Source organism: Cibotium barometz, chromosome 18 (genome assembly GCF_041138505.1).
Source record: "Cibotium barometz isolate CiBa-2024 chromosome 18, ASM4113850v1, whole genome shotgun sequence".
Classification (NCBI taxonomy): domain Eukaryota; kingdom Viridiplantae; phylum Streptophyta; class Polypodiopsida; order Cyatheales; family Cibotiaceae; genus Cibotium; species Cibotium barometz.
In genome coordinates, this window is record NC_141063.1 from 58,323,692 (window position 1) to 58,348,594 (window position 24,903).

A 24,903-nucleotide genomic window follows, 5' to 3' on the forward strand; every position below is an offset into this window, starting at 1 on the left:
TCATGACTCTAGAAAGTGGTCCGAAACCCTCTCTGAACAGGCAGTGAAAACGGCCTCGTATCTCATAATATACTGGACAATGACATATGTAATGTAACTCTGTCTCTGGCTCCATCTGGCACAGCTGACAAATCTTGGCCTCAGCTGTACTCCTCTGAATCTGCTAGTCTCAATCTCTAGCTGGTGTGAGGATGTGCGCATCTGACCAATAGCACACCGTACCCCATGAGAAAGATGAGTATCCATGTAGCTGGGTCTAATCACAAACCCATCCTCCGTGAGCTGGAGAAGATGATCTCTATAGAAAGCCATCCTCGTACCAAGCTCGTGGGTCGGCTGTATCCATGTCCTCCTAGTTTCCAGCTGAGTCCAGTCTTGCCTGGTAAGTCTGCTAATCTCTGCCCGTGTGAGAGAGAGGGAGGGTGCATCCAGGGAGTACTGCAATGGAGGTAGCCGTCCATACTAAAGCCATGCAGTTGGAACCAAGCTGTCATCTGTGCATACCAACATGATCCGTCTCCCTGTGATGCCAACTGTCGTGAAGACTTCAGGGCTAAGCGAGCATATCTGTCTCTAGGGAGAGCCCAAGTGCTATCTATTAAGGAGACTGAGCGAGTGAGTGGCTCTACTACCAATGGGGGGGCAGCCATCTTTGCACGGATAATATCATGTGGTACAGAGGCGTTGGCCCTAATCATCCGGGAAATCATACAAACCAAGGGCCTCTCCATACATCTCCATCCATCAGTGCTACCAGCTCCGCTGTGGTGATCCACTGAGGGTCCCCATATCTCCACTCCATACAGCATGGCTGAAGTGACCAAAGTGTCAAAGAGCCAGAGCTTCGAGGTTCTTGAAACTAAACCTGCGAACACATCCTCTCTATTCTCCCCAATGCTGCATAAGCTCTGGTCAATCTGGTCTTCGCTGCTCTCCTCAAGGAAAATAGTGGGCCACTAAAAACCACACCAAGGTAAGTATATGCATCTGTATACTCCACTGTCTCCTGACCATATGTAAAGGTGGGTACTGACCTCCTAACCCACTGTGCTGTGGTGTTAAACACCATCACCTTGGTTTTACCAGGGTTAACAGACAATCCACTGTCCTGTGCAAACGTGTGCAATGCATCCAAATGACGCTGCATCCCCTCTGGAGAATCTGAGATCAGCACAATATCATCAGCATACAATAACAACGGAATGCTAGCTGTGATCCTCTATCACCCTCCCGCTCTACATAGTCCGAAGCCTCATCCACATACATCCCAAATAAGGTGGGAGATGGAGGCAGCCTTGTTTCACCCCAATAGTGGAGTGAACCATCTCAGATATACCCTGAGTAGTACGTACCTGCCCCACAATTGTCCTGTATAAAGCCATGATTCCCCAAATCAGCTCTGTGGGCACTCCCATCTCCTGTAGTCTGCGCATCAGTCTGGCTCTCGGTACTGTGTCAAAAGGTTTGCGGAAGTCCACAAAGCAACAATAAATCCTCCTGCCATATAATCTGCCCTCCTCAATAATAGCTATGAGTGTCAAGATATGGTCAAGAGTGGAGAAACCTCTCCTGAACCCTGCCTGCCCTGATGCACGTATGCCCTCTCTCTCTGCCCATCTACTCAACTCCTGCTCAAGAATAGATGCATATAATCTAGCCAATGTGTGACCAATCATGATGGTATGATATTTCCCAGGAAGCATGGGATCCCCTGACTTGAAGATAGGCACAATCGTGGACATATTCCAAGTCTCAGGAAAACCATGAATAAAGTGTTCTGCTACCAAACCATCATGATCATATCCTCTCCCAATCCTCATCCTGTCAATAGCTTTCCTTACCATCTCAGCAGTAAAGAAAGCAGATGTCTCTGGGCATGGCTCCGATGGGTCTGGCAGGGGCGGCTGTCGTGGTGCTGTGTACAGGGATGCTGCATACTCACCCCAAATCTCTGTGGAGGTAATGGCTGGTGATGGTGAATGCTCATGGAATAGTCTCCATGCCTAGCCTGAGTCCTGACTCATAAATAACTGATACAAATCCCTCTCTAACTGAGCAAGATAAGCCCTCTTCTTCCGTCAGACTAGGTGCCGGAAGGTAATCCTTGACTGTCTGTGAGTGGTAACACCCATGAGCACCTCTCTCTATAATCTGATCCTCATCTCTCTGCACTCCTCATCATACTAGCTGTTCTGGGGCACGTTCCCAGATCATCTCCGTGTAGGCTGACTATGGGGATATGCTTCTGATGCTGCAGCATGAAGCGTCTCTATCAATATCTGAGTGAGCGCATCTAATGGCCGTCCCGGCTCCTCGGCACATAAGCGTCTGTATATCTCATCCGTGTACACGGTGTCAGTCTCCCTCGTAAAGGTATAATGAGTGTGTGTGGAGACCTGTCCCAATGGAGGGGTGCTGAACTGAAATGTGAGAGTGAAGGACAAGATAGCATGGAGCTCGTTGAAGCTTCCGCTCCCCCCCCCCCCCCCCTTCTGCTCGCGCTACTGCTTGCATGCCCTCCCTCCCTTCCGGCCCTCGTGTCTGTCCCCCCCCCCCGCCTGCCCTGTGTTTCTGGTGCCCTCGCGTTCGCTCCCCCGCCTGGTTTTCTTGCGTCCCCCGCCCCCCGCCCCAGCACTGTAGCGCCCGCTGCCTCCTGCTCCTCTCCTTCGCGCCCCCCTCCCTTCTTCAGCGTACCACAAGCCTCCGCCCTCTCTTCCCCCCCACCCCCTTTTCGCGTTGTCCCCCCCCCCCCTCCCCCTTCCGGTTTTTTCTTCGCCGCCGCCTTACCCCCCCCCCCCCCCCCTCTTTCTGCTTTTTTCCGTCCCCTAGGGGTTTTTTGCCTTCCGCCTTTCCCCTCCGCCTTTGTGTGCAGCTCGGTTCTTGAAGGACGCTCCGCCTTCGACATAGCTTCAGACTCTGATGGAGGCTCCTCCCGCCCCACCTCAGAGGGACTCTTCCGCAGCCCCCTCGCCCGCCCCTGAGGATACCCCCATCAGGCTTTCTCTTTCGCCAGAAGAGGAAGCGAGCCTCGCCGCAGAGGTGGAACGCCTCCATGCACATTCCACCATCTGCTGTATAGTCGGCACTCGCTCCAGCAGAGGGGAGATCCGGGATCTTCTCCAGGCCCGCCTTCTTGCAGATGTGGGCAAGATCCTGGACGTTCAGTTACTAGGCCGTGGACACTACCAGATTGAGCTCGAGACAGCCCAGAGCGTGGCCCAGGTCCTAGCCATGAGTCCCCTTGACATCAGGGGCGCTGGGGCATTCTTCAGACCTTGGCAGCATGGCTTTGACCCAGCAGCGGCCGAGCAGGGAGAGCGCCTATTTCATGTTACAGTTTGCTTCCCTGGGCTCTACCGTGAGTACCTTCCGCTCCTTCTAGGCTAGGAGCATTGGTGGGCTCGATGCTTGAGACTGGCCCCAAAGCAGCTTCAGTGGTGGCTAGAGTAGCTGGGCTACCTTCGGTCAGAGTTTTGGTTCCTGACATCTCCTCCCTTCCGAAGGTCATTCAGCTACCTAGGATGGGGGGGGGGATGGATTGATCAGAGAGTGGATTTTTCGGGGCTCCCGAACCAGTGTTTTATCTGCAGGTAGGTCGGCCACATGGCCAAGGCCTGCGCTCGCAGGAGACCCCGACCTTCATTGCAGCAGCAGGCCCCCGATGGTCCGCCCACAGATGCGGCTCGGCAGGCAGCCTCTGGGACACCTGCTCAGCCCATAGAGACCTCGGAGTGGCAGCCTGGACAGGGGTGCCGTCGAGGGAGACAGCCACAGCAGCACACCTAGAGACCGATGCAGCAGCAGCCACAGTCTCAGCATCACTGGGTTCTCGTGAGGAACAGCTTTGCTCCCCTCTAGGAGGAGACCGCAGCGCCGACTGAGGACCAGGAGATGCCAGCACCCCCTCCTTCGCCCCCACCCCCCCCCTCCCCCTCCCCCGTCCCCCCCTCCCGCCTCACTTCCACCTTTGCCTCCTCCCGTTCCCGCTCCGGTTTTGGCAGCGGCTCCTTCTCCACCCCCTCCTCCCCCCCCCCCCCCCCCGCTTGCCTCAGCTCCTCGGGAGGCCCTGGCAGTTCCCTGGCGCTCACCTGCAGTCCGGCCGACACTGATCACCGACCTTGCTCGAGCACCGCAGAGGAGACTTACCATGCCGATTCGGGCTTCACGGATATCCTCTATTCGTAGTTGGCTGAGTCGTCTCGACACTAGACAGCGCTCGGAGGCTTTTAATTACTCCTTCACACGGCTTTTTGGAGCGGAGGGCCCCCATGAGCTAGCACCCATCAGAGTTCATGTAGTGATACCTCCGGCCCAAGGGGAGGAGGCACTTGATTCAGCGGTGGCCTTCTCATTCCCTCTATGTGGCCCTAGCGACTGGGAGTGGACTCTGGATCTCGCTCTTAGCATTTTGAAGACTCAGGCAGTTGAGTTTTCTCACCATGTGAGCGATCTGGAGGTGACAGACGTGATAGGCCGACTATGGGAGTTGGCTCATTTTTTCTTTGATACCGGGAGTGTGGATGCCTGCAGGATTCGACATATGGTGGTTCGCATAGTGGCAGACTTAGCACGCGACCATGGATATGTATGTATACACGAGGTTGCTCTGTCTGAGCGGGAGGTAGTCGCCATGGGACACAGCCACTGGCGCCTGATCCGAGATTCTTGCAGCACACCGGGTGGGCAGATTCGTAGCCGCTCGGATGGGGACTATTCTCCATCCAAGCCGCTTGCGAAGGCCCGCCGTACAGCTGAGACAGCCTCCACCTCAGCAGGTCATCCATGAGGATCATCTCATGGAATGTACAGGGCCTTGGCGGCGCACACTATATACGTTATCATGGTTGCCTGAGGCAGGAGCTTCAGAGATGCCTGGTTGGGGGCAGTATTGATATTCTGATGATGCAGGAGCATCATTTGGTTGAGAGCAGGATCCGGAGATATGGTTCGGTGATGCTTGGTAGATGGGACACATTTTGGTCTGCAGGGTTTGGCCCCTTGGGTGGGCAGGGAGGAGTATGTATGGTCATTGCGGATGTATGGCGGCAGGACATTGTGGATCGCGGGATCATCGTGCCTGGTAGAGCACAGTATGTCATTCTGAGGATGCATGATGAGCTCTTTGGCGTGCTCAATGTCTATGCGCCCAACCATGCTAGTGCCAGAGCAGAGTTCTAGACCCAGGTTACGGATGCATTGCCAGAGGCCGCACATTGGTGTGTCGGGGGAGACTTCAACATGCTTGAGGACCCGGCCGATAGGGTGGGAGGCAGTCATGTTACTGTGCACGGCACGGAGCTTGCAGCTTGGGAGCGATTTTGCATGACACTGAGGATCACTGATGCATGGCAGCATGAGGCTTTCTCCCGCTCTTAGGACAGTCTTAGTTTCTCTCGGTCGGATTGCCGGCAGGGAGGGACTAATCTATCACGGATTGATCGCTTCTATGTGGGCGACAGGTTAGGGGAGCGTGGGGGCTCCGTTGGCATTCTTGCAAGCACCTCTTTTTCAGACCATGCGCTAGTTATTTTGACACTTGAGGAGAGGACACGGGAGACCAGCTTGCAGTTGAGGATCCCAGAGAGGGTACTTACAGATCCTAGTCTCGCTGAGGACATCGAGAAAGCTCGTCGGAATCCAGCCTGCCCTGGTGCTCGCAATCCCTTCTTCTCTGCATATGACCACAACTCTACGCCTCAAGCACTGCGCCATAAAGTTTGGCCAATGTATGACCAATCATGATAGTCCTGTAGTTGCTGGGGTCTAGCATGTCTCCCGCTTTGTGGAGAGGCACGATGGTGTGCATAGTCCACTCAGCTGGTAGGCCCTCCACTAGTGCCCTATTAAAGAGGTGAGCAACAAAGGTTCCCATTGTGTCAGCTGCATAAATAAGAGGCTCACTCTGTATACCTGTGTGGTCAGCCGATCTCCCATGCTGTAACCGGCGGATAGCTCTCTCTACCATCGAGGTTGTAAAGAAATTAGAGGTGGTAGGGTGGGATTCCTGTGGCTGTGGTATGGACGGTTGCTGAGGGATATGGTAGTGGCTCTTTGCATATGTGTGCCATGTGTGTGGATCCTCAATCGAGGTATGGGGGCGAGGCTCTCTCATCCTGCGTCATGCAGTGGCTGCATCTCTGCTCATGAGTAGGTGGTATTTATCCCAGTACTGTGCCTCCTCATATGCACGCCTCTTACGATGTGTGAGGATCCTCATCTATCGGCTCGCCTGTCTCTATGTAATGGTCCCCAGTGCTCTCTGGGCACGGAGGTGTCTATATAGCTCTCTGTACTCATCATCATACCACTCCCAGATCTATTTGTGTGTGCAATGTGTGTATGATGGGGGAAGCTGCGGGTGGCGGCCGTATATGTAGTAGAGAGGACAGCTGGGTGGTGAGTGTGTCTCGAGGTGACAGGGGATCCATCTGGAATAGCCCATCATATACATGATGCTCATATATGTCTGGCAAGTCATGGGTGAAGTAGCAAGTTGTATGCGATGCCTGTGTGGGCTGTGTGGGTGCTGGTGTGGAGCTTGCCATTGACAGTAAGAGGTACGTGTGATCCGCACCAATAGGACAGGGAGGGATGGTGAAAGATGTCACTGCCTGTGTGGTCTCCATGGACCCCATGATGTAGTCCACTGTGCTACCCCCCCCTGATCGTGGAAAGCATGTCATTGCTCCTGAATCCTGCCAGTGTATCATTCCGTTATAAGTTGAGAGAGGCTTGAGAAGTTGAGAGAAAGGAAGAAAGTTATATTAACGTCTACAGAAGACCCCAAGAGCCTATGAGACCAAAAGTTTTGCAATGTTACCGTGGATATACTGAGCCATGGAAAACTGAAAGAAGAAGTAAAATGAAAACATCTGCTGACAATACATGTGATCGACAGATGATCCTGTGTGGAGTAAGATATGTTGTGATCAGCTAATGACGATACCCACCTTGTCCAGAATCGATCTGATAGTGGAGTGAATGTTGGGCCTCTATGATGGCAGCGTGTCATGTCGGCGGAGAACCTCCCGAATTTGTCTCTGGGGTGGAGGGACCTGATGCTCTAGGTTGGGGATGTCTGGCTCGCAGAATGGATTGAGCTCTCTCGCTAAGAACTCCTTTGGGGCGTGGGTACGGGTGGTGGGCTCTAATGTGATAGTACAGGAACTGTTGTGGGCAATGGATTCTAAAGTGGATGTGTCTACCACAGAAATCTGTGATGGCTCTCTGTGAGGTGTCCTGTTGGCGCCGGGGCTGTCTCTGAGCATGTTGCATTAGCACTACATCCCTGTGTCGTCTCAGCTCCATCAAGTACATGCCCAAGCACCTCAGATCCTTAAACTGTATCACCCACGTGAGCGGTCTGAATCCCTCTCGGAAGAGGCAGTGGAATCTCCCCCGTATCTCATAGTAAGCCGGGCAACTGAACATATAATGGGCCTCATCCTCTACTGCTCCTTTTGTGGTGCATACTGTGCATGTCCTCTCCTAACGTGGGATATCCTCAGCTTTGCCAGCCTCTACTCTGAGGCTGTGGGAGGATACCCCGAGCTCGCTGATCGTGATTCAAGTACATGCCCAAGCACCTCAGATCCTTAAACTGTATCACCCGCGTGAGCGGTCTGAATCCCTCTCGGAAGAGGCAGTGGAATCTCCCCCGTATCTCATAGTAAGCCGGGCAACTGAACATATAATGGGCCTCATCCTCTACTGCTCCTTTTGTGGTGCATACTGTGCATGTCCTCTCCTAACGTGGGATATCCTCAGCTTTGCCAGCCTCTACTCTGAGGCTGTGGGAGGATACCCCGAGCTCGCTGATCGTGATACGCATAGCGTGTGACATGTGTATCTGCTGTATGTATCCCGAGATCTCAAAGAATCCATCCTCGGAGAGAGAGAGAGAGAGCTTGATAGTTGAGATGAGAGAAAGAAAGAAAGTTGTGTTAACGTTTTCAAAAGGCCAAAATGACCTATGAGACCAAAACGTTACATCATATCCATGAGATACATCATCCTGGGTACAAAATAGTAATAAAGGAAGATAACAAAAATCTAGAACTATAAAATCTGATCTAGGTACATGAGCAGAGAGCTCTCATATTACCCTAATACATCCCATGGGCCGCTGTGACATGAGCTCTCATATTACCCTAATACATCCCATGGGCCGCTGTGACATGGTGCCCAAGGTGGTAAAAACTGAGCTGGCACGAGAAAGTCCTGCGATGATGGGAGATGATGACCCGGATCCTCTTGTGGTGGCGTGGCCGTGGGCGAGGGCCATGGAGTTTGAGGTGTCGAGATTTGCATAACTCAGTGGCTTTGTCGAGTGTCACACCTCTCGGCCGAGCTCCTGCACTAGCTTGTGGTCTGGGTATGATGGGTGGATCGACCCTCGGAGTGCTGGTATGGTCGGTAAGAGCTCTCTGTGTGCTGTTCCTCCAGCAAGTACAACTGATCTAGATTTCACTAAGGACTCCCTGTGTATACAGAGCTCTAGAATAAAAAGTCCCAGACATCTCTGATCCGGGAAGTCCATGATCTTGGAAAGTGGTCCGAACCAGAGGCAGTGGAACCTCCCCCGAATCTCATAGTATACAAGGCATCGGCATATGTAATGATCCTCTGTCTTGGGCTTTGTGTGACAGAGCTGGCATATCCTGTCCTCTAGTGTGGCCGCCTTGGGTCCATATTTGGCAATCTCCACTCTCAACTGGTGGGACGAGGTGCAGATTTGGCCGATGGCAAATCTCACCCCAAAGGATAGGTGTGTGTCCATCTAGCGTGGGCGGATGATGAAACCATCCTCTGTCAGGCATAGGAGGTGATCTCTGCAAAAGGCCATCTTCGTCCCCAGTGGACGACTAGGTGAACTCCATGTCCTCTGAGTATCCAGTCTGACAATGTCCTTCCTGATAACCTTGTTCCGCTCTGTGCGGCTAAGAGCAAATGACGGGGCCTCTATGCTGTACTGGAATGGGGGGGAGTGCCTCCATCTACATATCGTGCATGCCAAACCAAGTGCCTACCTGTGCATACCAGCACTTTGTATATCCCTCAAGTGTCAACTGTCTCGAGGACTCCAGGGCTAGCCGGGGGTGTCTATCGAGTGGAAGCTCCCATAGCCTGTGCCAGTATGTACGACTAGATTTGGATGGGCTCCAGGGATGTATTCTTCAGAGGGTGCGGGTGGTCGGCTTTCATCAGAGACAGTGGCATGTAGACCCCTCACCGGCCTCGATAGGGGAGGACTGTTCTTGGAGATTATGGGCTTGGGACAGCAGGCCTCTTATTCGCCTTCAGTGGGATCCAGGTGAGTGGTTTTGGCGAGACCCCTACTTGGCCCCTACCAGCCCAGGCATCCCCTTTTTTCAGTACACAGCGAGGCTGGGGCGGCGGATTCAGAGACACAGGATAGCGAGCACCCCGGTGGCGGCCGGGCATCGGCGGCGACAGGGGCTCTCCCCTGCCTTTCTTAGGGACTTCTGGCAGCGCCTTTGGGCCAGCTTCCGGCCCCGGAAGGTGACGCTATTTCTCTGGCTCACAGCGCATAGAGGACTGGCTGTGGGGGCTTGGCTAGCTTTCGGCAGTCACCCAGCGTCCTGCCCTCGGTGCGGCCATGCACATGAGTCGCAGTGGCACTGCTTATGGGATTGCCCACAGGCACAGCAGGTCTGGCAGCGCGCTCTCAAGATGGTTTTTGCAGGCTCACCAGGTGAGATGCTGGTGACGTGGGGTGCGTGGCTTGGGCCACGGACAGCGGCCCGGCCCTTGGATATGAGGACGTCCCTGGCAGTGCGACCATCCAGGTCTCTGACAGGGCGATGGCGGTGGTTCCGACGCCAGACTTCTCTTCGGCAGCCCCTCAGGAGGGGGTCGGGCACAGATGGGAGATGATCAGCAGCATGACGGCTTGGCACATTTGGAGAGCCCGATGCAGGGAGGCCATTGACCGCCAGGCGACTCCACCGGCGGAGGTCATACAGGCCCTCTGGGTGGACATCATTCACACCTTGAGAGGACACTGGGGGAAACTCCAGGGCGACTCGGATCGCATGAGAGGGCGCTGCAAGGCTTTCCTCCGCACTTGGCAGCCTGGCCCTTTCCTCACCGCGAGGGGCGAGGATGTCACTTGGCACTACAGGCCTCCAGTTTGGCTTTTCTCACCTCCCACATGTACTACTAGGTAGCCCCCCCCCCCAGAGAGCGGCCAGCCCACGGGGGTGGAGCTCAGGTGTTCACTGTGTTTTTTATCCCTCCTTGCGAGGTGAGCTTTGTAGCCTTATGGCGTTTTCTCATTAATTAATAGAAGGATCTTTTTTCCGGAAAAAAAAAAAAAAAAAAGCCTGTGCCAGTATGTCACTGTTTGGAATAGAGCTTTTGTCACTATCAGTGCAGCCCTCATCTTTGCCCGCACAATCTCATGTGGCACTGATTGCTTACTCCTAATCATGCATGAGATCATCGCCACTAGGGGCCTCTCCATCGGCTTCCACCCATCATATACCTCCTTTATATCTGTCTCGGTCGGCTATCTCCTCCTGTCTCCTCCTGTGGTATAAGCTAAATGTCCACCATGTAAGAATAACCAAAAGAAGTGGGAGAAGTGGCTGCTCAAATATGAGTGCCAAAGTCTATGCCAAAATCTCTTTTGAATCAATGGGGTGATGTCATAACTCTCCTACTACGGCTAGAGTGTAGGAGTCCTCTGAATCTGAGTGCCAAAGTCTATGCCAAAATCTCTTTTGAATCAATGGGGTGATGTCATAACTCTCCTACTACGGCTGGAGTGTAAGAGTCCTCTGAATCTGTCCAAGTAAAAGGAAGCTTGCATCACTAACAATGTAGTTGAAAAAGGCTGACTCTTCACTGGATTGGTTGCATCAATCCACTTCTACTCACCAAGATCCCATCCATTTTGCAGGTTGGGTGCCATCAGATGCAGAATGGATCCCAACACCCATTCTGTGCCATCATAGGCATTGGGAGAGCATTTAGGGTGTGACATTCCACGTCGGAATGCCACCTTCTTTGGACACATCAAGTGGCAGGGAAGGTGCAGCAGGTATAAGCGGTGAAATTTCACGTGGTCCTCATAGATGTGGTTAAGAAGGTTTAGGTTTTCTTGTTGCTTCAAGGGAGCTATGGAAGGATTCCTTGTTAATAAATCCTCACAAGAACAGATACACCAAAAAACAAGCTTAAATGATGATAAGCTAGATCCAGGTTTACTTCTTGCGTGTCGACTGAATCATCAATTGATCAAAGCTCTTAAAGGATACATATACGTGTCAATGGCTTTTTTTGATCTGTAGTACACAGCAAATGTTTGTAGAGAAAAGCTGCCCGAAAATTGACAAAATTTGTCTTTCAAAAATGCAGAAAAAGGGGTTTCTAATTGCAAGAAGCCCAAGTAAAGAATGGGCTTCTTGTTTGTGGACAAAGGTTCTTATATGTGGAAAACTTGAAGGACACATTCCGGGATGTCCTTTCACTTCTTCTCTCATTATTGATTGGAAGGAAGTTACTTCACATATGATATGGCATGGTTCCCGATCTTTGATGGGCAATTCCCTGCGGCTAGAGAGTTTGCATTGGAGTCGTGTATTTTCTTCCACTTTGGTTGACCGTTCACCTCGTCAGGCATATTTTCTATCTCAAAAAGGAATATGTCAGATACATCAGGTGGTGGATGACACTGGTCAGGTTCTTTCCTTCTCTGTTGCGGCGGATCGTTTTCAATTGGGATCCCATTATTCTCATCTTTGGACAGAAATTCAGCGGATGATTGCTGATATTTCTCCTTTACCTCGCTTGAATGTGGATTCTCGTCTATCTGATTGGAATCTTGGAACCACTGCTATGAAATGTATTTCAGCTGGGACAGTTTATGCCCTCTTGCAATCGGATGCAGGGATAGTCAGACATGGTAATCAGCTATGGTCTCTCTCCAAATCTTCAATGTGGTGGAAACGTACATTGTTTCGCATTTGGAAAAGTCATCTACCTCTCAAAGAACGCCTGTTCTTGTGGCGCTGTTTGGTTGGTGCTCTTCCTGTTGGTAGCTTGTTACATGCACGTCATATTGCGCCTTCACGTTGTGTCCGATGTAAAGCTACTGAGGAGACTGTCCCACATTTACTATGGGGTTGCGTATGCTCCAGATCGTTCATTCGCCGGGTCTCGACTGCTCTTCGCCTTCGTTTCCCTTCGGGCATTTTTCACAGATGGTTTTGGCTTTTTGGGGTGTTACAAGCATCACAGTCTCAGTTTGCTGTATTTTTCAGCTGGGTCCGATTCTGGGTCTTTTGGACCATATGGCATGTTCGGAACAACCTCATGTTCCAAGCCAATGACATTGTTCCCTTCCATTACTTCAAGTTCTCGCTTGGTCACGCGCTTCATTTTGCTTATGATGCTGGGGACATCACTCTTGATGCTTATAGGATTTACTTTGATTGCTTCTAGGTAGTGAAGCCTATAGTTACTCTTCTTTTTCTGGGTTTTCCTCGCTTAGAGGTTTCCCACTTGTAAATAAATCAAGGATTTTTTAAAAAAAGTTTGTGGACAAAGGAGAGCTATGAAGGATGATAGACCTCCATGGTGTATGTGCAGAATAGAGAGGGAGTGTGTGATGTAACAAACTTAAATCAGATGATTGCACAGTACAATGTGATGCTTGTATTGATTGATATGAAGTTCACAAGGTACAATGCTTTTATAGGCAAAATGCCATGTCCTTCTCAACACTACTCTCATTGGGGCAGTGACACTTGCCTATACTAGAGTGACATCATTGCCTACAAACACTTTTGTGCCTATAAGCCCTTGTTCTCACACACTTGCACACATGCACCTTTAAAAGTGTTCACACGCATACACTCGTAGAGAATGTTCACACTGAAGACATAGCACAAGAATGTTGGACATTCGGAGCAGCTGTATTTCAGCTCTTTGCTTGTTGATGCACAATATTGTCTTGATCTAGGACTCAAGATAGGGGTCTTCAAGAGCTCTAGGTGCCCATAAGTACAGAAAGCTGCTGGATGGAGTACAGAATGGGTGGAGGAGCACTCATTTTGCAGGTTGGGTGCCGCCAGGATATAATATGCAGAATGGCTCCCAACACTCAGTCTGTGCCATCATAGGCATTGAGGGAGCATTTGCAGTGTGACATTCTACGGTGGAGTGCTACCTTCTTTTGACACATCAGGTGGCAGGGAAGGTGCAACAGGTATAAACAGTGAAATTTCACCAGCGTGCTTGACCTACATCCATGATGGAATATCTTTCTCTTTGCTGCTTGGTGGATGCCTTTTTCATGATCTCAGGAGTGCTTTCATTGCATGAGCTCAGGTCCTCAAGGAATCTGGTGTCTATGATTAAGGAGCTGTTGGTACACGCGGGGTGGGAGGGTGTTATCTAGATGGCAAGGAGGAGAACCTGTCTATTTGCAGGTTGATGGAGACATTCTGCAAGACCTCTGGAGGGATTTCAATAGGATATGATGTAATTCTCTCAAATTGTATTGGGGTTTCTTCTTACATGTGCATGGCACAGGGCTCTAGGTCTGTATTGCAATGCTGCAATTGCGGTTTTAATATGCTTAGTTTCTTTCTCCTTTTACAGAGTCTTACAGAGAATTTCCTTGCACTGGAAAGTGAGACGGGAAAAGATATAATAGGCTTAAAGTTGAAACTGGAAAGTGCAAATGCTAGTCTAAAACAGTATCAAACGGAGGAGCAGGTCCTAAATGAAACTCTTTTGAATGCATTCAAAGGTAATGGTTTTCTTTGCAAAAAACTCTAGTGTTTTCTTTTCTTTGTGTTGGATTGCTATTAAATAGTGCAATTATTGTCTTGATTTGTAAGCTTTGATATATTTCAATCTTGTATAGATTTATATAATGATTTTAAAATGCAGCAAACTGGTCAAGCCCAGTGTTTTAGTGTTCAAAGTCTGAATGATGCTCAAATTCTGCATGCAAAGCATGTTATATCACTTCTGTGCTGCCCAACAGAAATACCTCAGCTACAGCAAGACAGTAAAGTGAAATGCCAAACACAAGTAGCCAAGTGAACCAAAGCCAGTATAGGTCTATTGATGTTTTTTATTAACATCTTTGCCTTAGTGGAAATTCACCTTGACAAGATAGGAGCTCCTGGCATGGTTACTTCCTTTGACCACACGGCTCCCGAGTAGCTATTGGTCAGCTTAGAGTCTCGTCACATCGATTGGAGATCGAGACTGGTAGAGCAGCACGGATCCCCCGAGAGGAGAGGGTATGCAGATTATGCAGAGAGGTGGAGAGTGAGGAGCATTATGTATGCAGATGCAGAGCATATACAGCCTTTAGAGAGAGAGATCCCATTTTATTCAGAGAGCCACATTCCCTACGCCAGATCTTTGAGGCAGCAGACCAGCGCATACTGGGGAGATTCATTCTAGACATACAGCGTCACAGAGAGACATCATTACAGGCTCAGACAGCTCCAGAGGGGGGACGACAGACACAGATTACTACATTTTCCAGAGATCCACCCCTCCCAGCCCCTACACAGCAGGGAATTACTCTCCAGAGAGCAGAGACACTCAGAGCCTGCAGGAGACAAAGGACACCTGCCTTTCGGACACCACGCCTGTACCAGAGAGAGATGACAGAGATCAGAGCTCAGTTTCAGAGAGAGGGTGCGGAGCGACTGGCTCGCTTCAGAGCAGACCCAGGCATGTTCTTCAGGGAGCTGTGGACACCCCCTTCATTGATGTATTCCATTCTATACCCCAGTATGGTACAGGATGGAGCTAGCTAGGTTGCATATCATGATTGTATACTCCATGCGTATAGCTTTGCATTCTCCTAGTAGTAGAGCTCCATCACCTCCCCCTTCAGTACTTTTTCATTTTGTTGGGATGACAGAGGATACCCCACACAGGTACACTGATTTGTCTCATAGGCCGAGTTCGGTCTTTTGGAAGACGTTAATAAAATCTTTCTTTCTTTCTTTCTTTCTCTCTCTATTTTTCTGCACATCTACATTCAGTTTTGTGCGTTAATTTCGTCACAGCAAGTGTGCTGATTTCTGAGCATTGAAGTTAATGATCTCCCCCCGAAGCTTCTGCATGTTATAGTGGTATCAGGGCCTACTGCAAGTGTAAAGATTCAACAAGAAACGAGAAATTTTTTCTCACTCGTGTGGTTGGTTTTTAGACTCCGGTGGACCACCCCTTTCGGAGTGACTCCTGTCCCTCGAAGGACGGTTGGTTCACCTTCGGTCCAAACCCAAAAGCACAGGGCACCATCATTTGCAATAAGACCACACCATAGACCCCAAACACAGGATCACCAGCATCAAACCCTGCTGAAACCACTCAAAAGGCCATCCCAATCCAAACCCTATACACCAAGGAAAACCCAAGCTTACAATACCCTTAAACCATTGATATAAACTAGTCATACACCTTGTAAGAGCCCATGAAGTAGCAAAATCATAGCACCATAGTATCAAACCCCATGAACATAGACCATTATTAAAAAATTCACCAAAATTATAGCATCGTAACATTTGCAATGTTTTCTTTTTTGGATTCTTCGGAGCGCATCTAGGGTTACCACCTCGGGGGAAAAGGCTAGAACTAGACGGGGTCTTCCTCGGGACAAAGCACGGGAGCCTCTAGCTCGAAGAACTCGACCAATGCGGCCAAGCTTACTCCAGACTCGAAAGCAGAGGCAGGCAAGATAGGTGGCAAATTGAGTGCTGAGGAGATTGCTCAGTACAAGGAGGGTAGGTGTTTCTTTTGTCATACAAAAGGACACACTTCTCAAGAGTGTCCTAAGAAGACTACCGCTCCAGACCACCGCCTCAGCCTCCACAGCTTATGTGGTGAGCCGAGCTCCCACACAGACCCTAGTGGTTGTCCCTAGTTCTTCGAATCCCAATGCTTCAATTGGAGAAAGCATTAGCCGGGAGCTCGAAGATAAGCAGAAGGGCACCTATGACTAGGAGTACGAACGCAACGAATTGCTCAAGACCTTTGTGGCTACATAGGTGGCCAGAGAGTCGTCATCTTGTTTGACAGCGGCAGCACGGAGGACGTGGTCACGGAACAGGCCGCTCGGCGTGCCCATTTTGTCCTAACTTTGGTGGACAAGCAAGTTGAGGGTTTTAGCATAGGCATAGGTGGCCAAAGAGTCGTCGTCTTGTTTGACAGCAGCGGCAGCACGGAGGAGGTGGTAACAGAATAGGCCGCTCGGCATGCCCGTTTTGTCCTGACTTTGGTGGACAAGCAAGTTGAGGGTTTTAGCATAGGCATGACAACGAGTGTCAAGTATGAAGCTCTAGTATGAACCTCAACAACGAATAGGAAGAGGTAAGGTGCCAGAGAACAGCCCTGCCATACCAAGCGGGAAAGGGGGAATCTATCTCGCCACGGGCTCCCTGAATGAGAACCTGGTTGTGCAAGGCTAAGTAGAGTCTTGAAACTCCACAAATCCACTCCACGGGGAATCCCATCTTGGCCGATGCTGTCGCCTCCCAGAAGGTGAAGATGTTTTCCAAGATGCTCCGATGCCAGTCTGAGTGTCATGAATCAAGTCAGCGAGGAAAGGCTGAAGTCTCTTGCTGATGGCCTTGGCCAAGATCTTATAGGCGGTCCCTTGAAGAATGATGGGTCTCCACTACCGGATCTCCAATTTTTCACCACCCTCCTTAGGAATCAAATGTATCAAACTTGCTGAGAGCCTCTCTGCCATGGCACCTGTGAGCATAATCTCATTGAAGGCAACTTGAAGGCTGCCTTGAATGAGGTCCTAGTGATGAAGAAAGGAAGAGACTGGAAGCCCGTGCGCCCCCGGGCATTTGCCCCTGGGTAGTGCCGTCAACGCCTCGAGTAACTCCTCCGCAGTAAATGGAGTTAATAAGAAGGACCGAAGAGAGGGGAGAACCACCTCTCTCGTGTGCCGCCAGACCCTCTCGTGTGTGTCCACCACCTCTAGGGATAATGGGGCACCAGTGAGAAGAGATCGGAAAAAATCAATGGTGATGGCTCTCACATGGGGAGGATTAGAAACAATAGCTCCATCTTGGCCACGCAACATGCGAATGCTGTCTCTCCTCGTGTGGGGGCGGGCTATCTCAAAGAAATCCCCTGTGACTCTCTCGTCGGCCTGGGTCCAAAATGAAGCGCTAGCATGATACCTGTACTCCACCCTCCTCTCCTCTATGGATCTGATCTCTGTGCGGGCGGAAGCAAGCTGACTCTCAATCCACAGCATAGTCACAGGGGACGTAGGGGACGGGAGGAGGATGGGACGTGGGGATGTTGTTTCGGGACGTGGTAGGAATGGGGACGGTCAGACGTCCCCCCTAGAGGCGTCCCTCACAAGGGATGGGGGGACATGGACGGATCTGGGCAAGACGGTGTGGGGGACGGATCTTGGGGGGACGGTCAAGTGACCGTTGGGCAGCTGGAAGACGTCCTCTTGGGGACCTTTTTGGGCCATAGTTCAAGGCCTTTGGCCCATAGTCACAAGGGCCATAGTGGCCCTCTTGTCCCTCCTTTTGGGCCTTTTGCCCCTCTTGCCACTCTAGTCTCTTGCCCCTTTAGCCCCTTTTGCCCCTCTTGTCACTTGGGCCTCAACCTATCCTCACCTCCCTCTTGAGTCTTGGGGGCTCTGTAGCTTTCTGAAGCTCACCTCTGAGGACGCCTCGTCTTTGAAAGCATTGAGGCCCACCTAAACCTTGAATGTTCCATGAGACTATCTACATATCAATCTCTGTGTGAGGTAGAACAAGCGGGGCGCGGATCTTGTCCTCCATGTGACGCCACTCTGTCTGAGTGTGCATACTTTGAACTCGATCGATCACAATGGAGGTACCTGTAAGAAGGGGGGAGAGGTACTGTGACTGAAATATGCATGAACACAAAAAGCAGCACCTCTAGGCAAGAGGACACCATCTCCCCGAATCGGTCTCTATGGTCTGAGCCTCCAAGCTCCATCCTGGCCAATGGCCATAGATGGGTGAGTACGTCAGTCATGCGAAGATCATGAAGATGATGGGAGAGCTCAATTGCGTGTCCCTGGATGGCGGTAGCCACCGACTTTGAGTCCCACTTTGTCCGCGAGGCTGCACTCAAAGGGAAAGAGAAGATCATTGCGCCATTCTCTGGCGTAGAGGGTCTAGAGTGGTGAAAAACCACACATATCCGAATAGGGGCTATTGTCTCGTCAAACATATCTGTCCCTTCCACTGGAAGACATCGGAAGAAACTATAGTCGACAGGCAGTCCCAAGCTCCTGGGGGCCCACCTGGGGACTCTGGCGGGAGAGTCCTCACTAGGGAAGCGGCAATGGTCATCTCAACCGGCTCAGAGAAACGGTGAATCAAGCAGCAAATGGAACTTGCCGGCTGCCACCGCTCTGGGTCAGGGGCTGCCAGGGGTCGATGGGAGTGCTCTGGAGATGTGGAGGGAGGGGGGAGGGCGGGCTCTGATGAGGAGGGGGCAGAAGAAACTGTTGCGGGAAGAGTCGGGGACGAGGATGGAGGAGAGGGGGGGGTCGGAGAGGCTGGAGAGGGGCGCTCCTGGGAGAGATCCACGAGAGAGGAAGACTGCTGGGACAGGGGCCCATCGCCTGTGATAAGTGCTCAAAACGGTTCTCTAACAACAGAACTGAATCCTCTTTTTCTTTGCCAGCCTAGCGCGCATGGCAGCGGCGCTAGGCTCTAGTGGTTGGCTGATGGCCCAGGCGCGGGCCAACCGTCCACCACTCTCCGGCAGTTGGGTTGTGCCGCGGTCGGGACCTGGTGCTCCGCTGCTTGAGAACTTGCCTTTCTCTCTACCCCCTCGTGAGGATCTGAACGGGAAATTTTGTTGGGGGGGGGGGGAGGGGTTGTGGGGCGCTCTCGATTGATGCCGAGAGAAAGCTATGGCTAGATGTCCCATCTGCCTGCAAATGAAGCAATGGCGTGGAAGGCTTGAATACTCCACTTATTGAATGATGGGGTCGCCCCGCTTGGCAAGGGGGCTACCAACAATTTTGCAAGGTGGGTGGTGGCCTCTAATGCTGCAACAGTCGTAGCCAAGGATCTTAAGGTCCACTTCGGAAAAAGATAAGCAAGCAATGGCGGCCTCGGTCGGGGTTGACGGAGTAGCTGCCATGCAGTCCTCTTGAAGGTGAAGACCAAAAAGTGCCGAGACGTGCCGAGATGCAAATGCCCCGAAGAACCTGAAATATCTACCTGTGGGAAGAGGGAGAGGGAAGAGATTCGGGGAGAAAAAGTTGCGGAGGAGGAAAGGTGGGGATCCAGGAAGAAGGAAGGTGGGGATCCGGGAAGAAGGAAGGGGGGGGGGAGTAGGAGAGAAGAGAGAAACGAGAGAAAGGGCGGAAAGGAAGGCCGGAGGAGGGGGTGGGGGGCGGGGGGCGGGGGGGAGAAAGAAAGAAAGAAAGAAAGATTTTATTAACGTCTTCCAAAAGACCGAACTCGGCCTATGAGACAAATCGGAGTACCTGTATGGGGTATCCTCTGTCATCCCAACAAAATGAAAAAGTACTGAATAAAAAAGCTGAATCTGGGTGTGCAGGGGATGGAGCTCTATTACTAGGAGAATGCAAAGCTATATGCATGGAGTATACAATCATGATATGCAACCTAGCTAGCTCCATCCTGTACCATACTGGGGGTATAAAATGGTATACATCAGTGAAGGGGGTGTCCACAGCTCCCTGAAGAACATGCCTGGGTGTGCTCTGAAGCGAGCCAGTCGCTCCGCACCCTCTCTGTGAAACTGAGCTCTGATCTCTGTCATCTCTCTCTGGTATAGGCGTGGTGTCCGAAAGCCAGGTGTCCTCTGTCTCCTGCGGGCTCTAAGTGTCTCTGCTCTCTGGAGAGTAATCCCCTGCCGTGTAGGGGCTGGGAGGGGTATGGATCTCTGGAAAAATGTAGTAATCTGTGTCTGTCGCCCCCCCTCTGGAGCTGTCTGAGCCTGTAATAATGTCTCTCTGTGGCGCTGTATGTCTAGAATGTATCTCCCTAGTATGCGCTGGTCTGCTGTCTCAAAGATCTGGCGTAGGGAATGTGGCTCTCTGAATAAAATGGGATATCTCTCTCTGATGGCTGTATATGCTCTGCATCTGCATACATAATGCTCCTCACTCTCCACCTCCTCTCTGCACAATCTGCATACCCTCTCCTCTCGGGGGATCCGTGCTGCTCTGCCAGTCTCAATCTCCAATCGGTGTGATGAAACTCTGAGCTGACCAATAGCCACTCGGGAGCCGTGTGGTAAAAAGCCCTCCATGTATCTAGGCCTCTCTATAAATCCATCATCAGTGATACTCATGAAGTGATCTCTGTAGTATAGCATCTTCGGTGGAAGAGGCTGTGTAGGCGATATCCATGTCTCTCGTGTATAGAGCTGCCATAGATCCTGTCTCAATACTCTGTTCCTCTCACTATGAGAGAGACGGATATGTGGTGCATCCCTGTCATACTGGAATGGTGGTAGATGATCCATGTCTAGGCCATGCTGTGAGAACCAATGTGTGACCTGTGCATACCATGATCCTCTGTCTCCTGCCTCAGCCAACTGTCTAGATGCCTGAAAAGCTCTGTATGATAATCTGTCATGTGGCATCTCTCTGAATCTGTCTAGCAGGCATATAGTCTGAAATATGGCCTCTACCATCATAGCAGGCGCAGCAAACTCTGCTCGGATAATGTCATGAGGTACTGACGGTTTGCTGCGTATCATGCGTGCCATCATGAGGGCCTGTGGTCTCTCTATCTGTGTCCACCAATGAGTAGCAAGGCCTGGCGCCCATACTGCTGCTCCATACATCAATGCCGGTGTGACTAATGTGTCAAATAGCCACCCCTTCGTCCGGGGCTCCTGAAAATGCGCCTGGTGGCACTGTCTCTCTAGCATAGCCAATGCTGCATATCCCCGTGTCAATCTAGCTCTGGCTGCTGAACCCATGGTAAAGCGTGTGGCTGCTGCAGAGAAGGTAACCCCTAGGTACACGTATGATGTCACCACCTCCACCTGGCATCCTGCGAGAGTGAATGTCAGCTGACTCCTGCCCTGTCTCGATGTATGAAAGACCATAACCTTGGTTTTCCCAAGGTTCACAGTAAGACCCCTCTGCGTGCAGAAATCATGGAGTGCATGTAGATGCTGCTGTAGACCACCTGGGGACTCAGACACTAATACAATATCATCAGCATAGAGCATAATATGTACTGAGGTACCTGCTAAATCCACTCCAGCTCCGCCTCCCCGTGTAATGAAGTCAGCCACCTCATCAATGTATAACCCAAATAGCGTGGGGGAAAGTGGGCATCCTTGCTTCACACCAATGGTGCTAGCAATAGTCTCGGACATACCTCCTGGACATCTGACTCGCCCAAAAACCTGCTCATATAATGCATAGATGCCCCATGTCATATCTGCTGGTATGCCAAGAGACTGCAGGCGCTGAAAGAGCCTCTCTCGTGGTACTGTGTCAAATGCCTTGCGGAAATCCACAAAGCAGCAATAGAGCTTTCTCTTCCTCACTCTGGCCTGATCAATCATACATCTCAAAGTGAATACATGGTCAGTGGTAGAGAAAGCTCTCCTGAAGCCTGCCTGCCCTGATGAGCGTAAACCTGCTCGCTCAGCATATAAGCTAAGCTCCTGCTCCAGCACTGCACCATAGAGTTTGGCTAGCACGTGGCCAACCATAACCGTCCTGTAGTTGCTCGGATCGAGCATATCCCCTGTTTTGTGAATCGGCACAATGGTGTGCATCGTCCACTCCGCAGGCAAACCCTCTGCTAGTGCCCTGTTAAACAGGTGTGCAAGAAAAGGAGCTAAAGAATCTACTGCATATATGAGATGCTCACCCTGCAGGCCCATATGGTCGGCGGCCCGTCCATGCTGTAGGCGGCGGATAGCTTCCTGTACCATCGAGTGGGTAAAGAAGCTAGCTGTAGTAGGTCGAGGCTCCTGTGGCTGAGGTATAGGTGGCTGCTGTGGGGCATGGTATAGACCCTCTGCATATGTGTGCCATGTCTGTGGGTCTGCAATAGGCGTCGGGGTCCGGGGCTCTCTGAAGTGCCGCCATGAGACAGGGCTATCTCTACTCATGAAGAAATGAAAGATCTCTAGCTCCTGTATCTCTGCGAAGGCCCGCCTTTTGCGGCGAGTAAGTCTCCTCATCTCTCTCCTCGACTCCTGCTCTGTGATGGCTCCCAAGGCTCTCTGTATGCGGAGTCGTGAGTATAGGGCTCTGCACTCGTCATCATACCATCTGTTCTGGGGCATAGTCCCAGGTCTCGCAGGCTCTCCTGAGTGTACACGATGTGGGAAGCTCTGTAATGCAGCCGTGTGTAGGAGTGATGCGAGCTGGGCTGTAATGGTATCCATAGATGCCAGGGGATCCATGAGTAGGAGTCCATCCTCTACTCTACCAGTGTATATGTCTGCCATGTCATGTGTGAAGTAGATGGTAGTGTGTGGCGTCGGTATGTGGGGGGCTGGTGATACTGGTGATCCGGTTAGTGAAAATGCCAAGTATGTATGATCTGCTCCAATAGGACGAGGTGGAATGGAGAATGAGGTGACAAGCTGTGATGCCTCCAAAGACCCCATAATGTAGTCTACCACCGTGCCTCCGGTCCGTGTATGACCCCCATGTGGGAAGCATGTCAGCCCTCCTGATCCCGGCCACTGTAGCATCCCGTTATAAATAACGAGACGATGCCTGGCTCCCAACTCTAGTAAGTGGTCCCCATAATGCCCTCTGTCTGGTCCAGTGTCCTCTGATGCCCGACTAGCCCCTATCTCCTCTGGATCCACAGGGTGGAGGATCTCCATGTCATCATAGTCATACACCTCACACTGTCTGCTCTGTGTGTGGGCATTGAAGTCGCCCGTAAGAAATACTTCCCCTAGTGTAGAATAATGCATAATCTCCTCTGACAGACAAGTGTATGGCGAGGCTCCTATCTCCTCCTCCTGTGGCATGTCCTCTGTAATGACGTAGGAGGATCCTGATGGAGAAAAGTAACATAGAGCTATGTATATAACCCTGTCCTGTGAGAGCTGTAAGCTGATCCACATGTATCTGGCCTCTGGATCCTGTGCTACCACTCTCAGTCTCCCCTGTAGCTCCCGTCTGAATAGGACTGCTACTCCCCCCGACCCTCTCGAGGTACCCTGGCGTGTGGTCCTCCTGTATGCTGACTCCCACTGGAATCCCTCTACTCGAGGTAGCCCTCTCTCTGGGCTCTGATGTGTCTCTGTCAGAAGTATGATGTCTCTCCCCACCATAACATGCTCCAGTCGTCCAGGCTGCACCCATAGTGAACCATTACAGTTCCATACTGCTATGTGTATCTCTGTCAGTGGCCTGGTCTGTGTCCCATAGGCCCCAAACCGCTAATCCATGGGCCGGCCATCAATGATGACCCGACCATCTCGATAGAAGGCCTTCTTGCCTTCTCTCCTCGCATGTAAGACTCGTGGCATGCAAGTTCTCCTATGCTCAAGCTGCATCCTCGTGAGATCATCATCCAAGAAAATAGGAGCTCCCTCTAAACTCTGTAGTATGACCCTCTTCCTCATGAAGGTGACCCTCTCCGTCTCTCCTGCAAACTGTAGGATGAGGGCTCGCTTGCGTGTTGAGTCTTTCCCGGCTCTCCATGCTTTGGTGAAGGGGAGAGGGTGCTCTTCCTTGTAGCCGAGCTTCATGCATAGAAGCTGTCCATCTTTCTCGGGAGTGGAGTCGGGTGTCTCGGCTATACCTGTGACTCGAATGTTGAGGCGGCGGGCATGCCTCATCTTCTCCTCCTCAATGGTGGTGTGAATGATTTGGTTTTCTTCCCTTTGAGTTTCCTCCCTCACTTCTTTACGGATGTTCTTCTTCACCACCTCGACCCATCCTGACTGCTTGGCTTCGAGCTTTCCCTCCATGTCCTTTGTGATCTCCTTGGAGATCTCTTCTTTGATGGCCGTGAGAGTGTTGTCATTGATCTCCCCTTCTTCCTTCTCAGCATTCTTGATGGCTACCATTTCCACTTTCAATGCACTCACCTCCTCCTTGAGTGCCGTGTTCTCTTGTTCGAGGTTCGTGACCCGTGCTTCGAGAGCTATGATGTGCTTGTGTAGTTTGTTTTCCACCTCATTGAGGTTGGAATCGGATGTCTTCTTGTTCTCCTTGATTAATGCCTTCATTGCCATCTCGAGGGCCTCGAGTTTCTCTTGGAGACTCGGGGCCATTCCTCCAAATCACTCTGCAGTCCTTCGCACAGGCAGGGAGGAGAGAGAGAGAGAGAGAGTTATGTTGCTGCCTTGAGAGTAGTAATCGGAGTATTAGGCTGTCTATCCTGAAACATCTTCCATGCCCTCCTGCTGTCCTTCCCCAGGAAGAGTTGGTAGATGTCCTCCTCTAGCTTAGCCAGATAGGCTCCTTTCTTCCTCCGCACAAGGCGCCGACAGATCATCCTGGCCTGTCTATGCGTGTGAGACCCAATGGCAATCTCACGCTGTAGCTGTGCTCGTGTCCCACGACACTCATCATCATACCAACTGTTCTGTGGGGCAGTGCAGCGGGGGTGGGTGGAAGGGATCATAGTGCAGGGAAACGCATATGAGGCGGATGCATGTAGTACACATGCCAATCCTCTCGTGATCTCGTCCAGAGGGCTATGCGGGTCTAAAGCGAACAAGCCATCAGATACTACATCTCGATAAACCCCAACTGTCTCACGTTGTCGTGCCACAGCACGTCTATGGTGGGAAACCATGCATGTGAGGCTATTAAATGCAAACCCAGATGCATGGGGTTAAGTGCCATGATGAGTCATTATATGATGCCTGAGTATATATGTTCATATTGTAGATAAGGTTCAATAAGATGAG

At 51.3% G+C, this 24,903-nt stretch overlaps 1 protein-coding gene across 8 annotated transcripts in view; it reads left to right on the forward strand.

Annotated features, from left to right (window-relative positions):
• Positions 1-24,903, forward strand: part of LOC147629528 (uncharacterized) — a 126,814-nt gene that overhangs the window by 71,225 nt on the left and 30,686 nt on the right. For all 8 annotated transcript variants that reach the window (XM_086812792.1, XM_086812797.1, XM_086812799.1 and 5 more), the window contains one exon: positions 13,630-13,780. In XM_086812792.1, the coding sequence (XP_086668918.1) occupies positions 13,630-13,780 (151 nt within the window). The remainder of the gene's footprint in view (positions 1-13,629; positions 13,781-24,903) is intronic.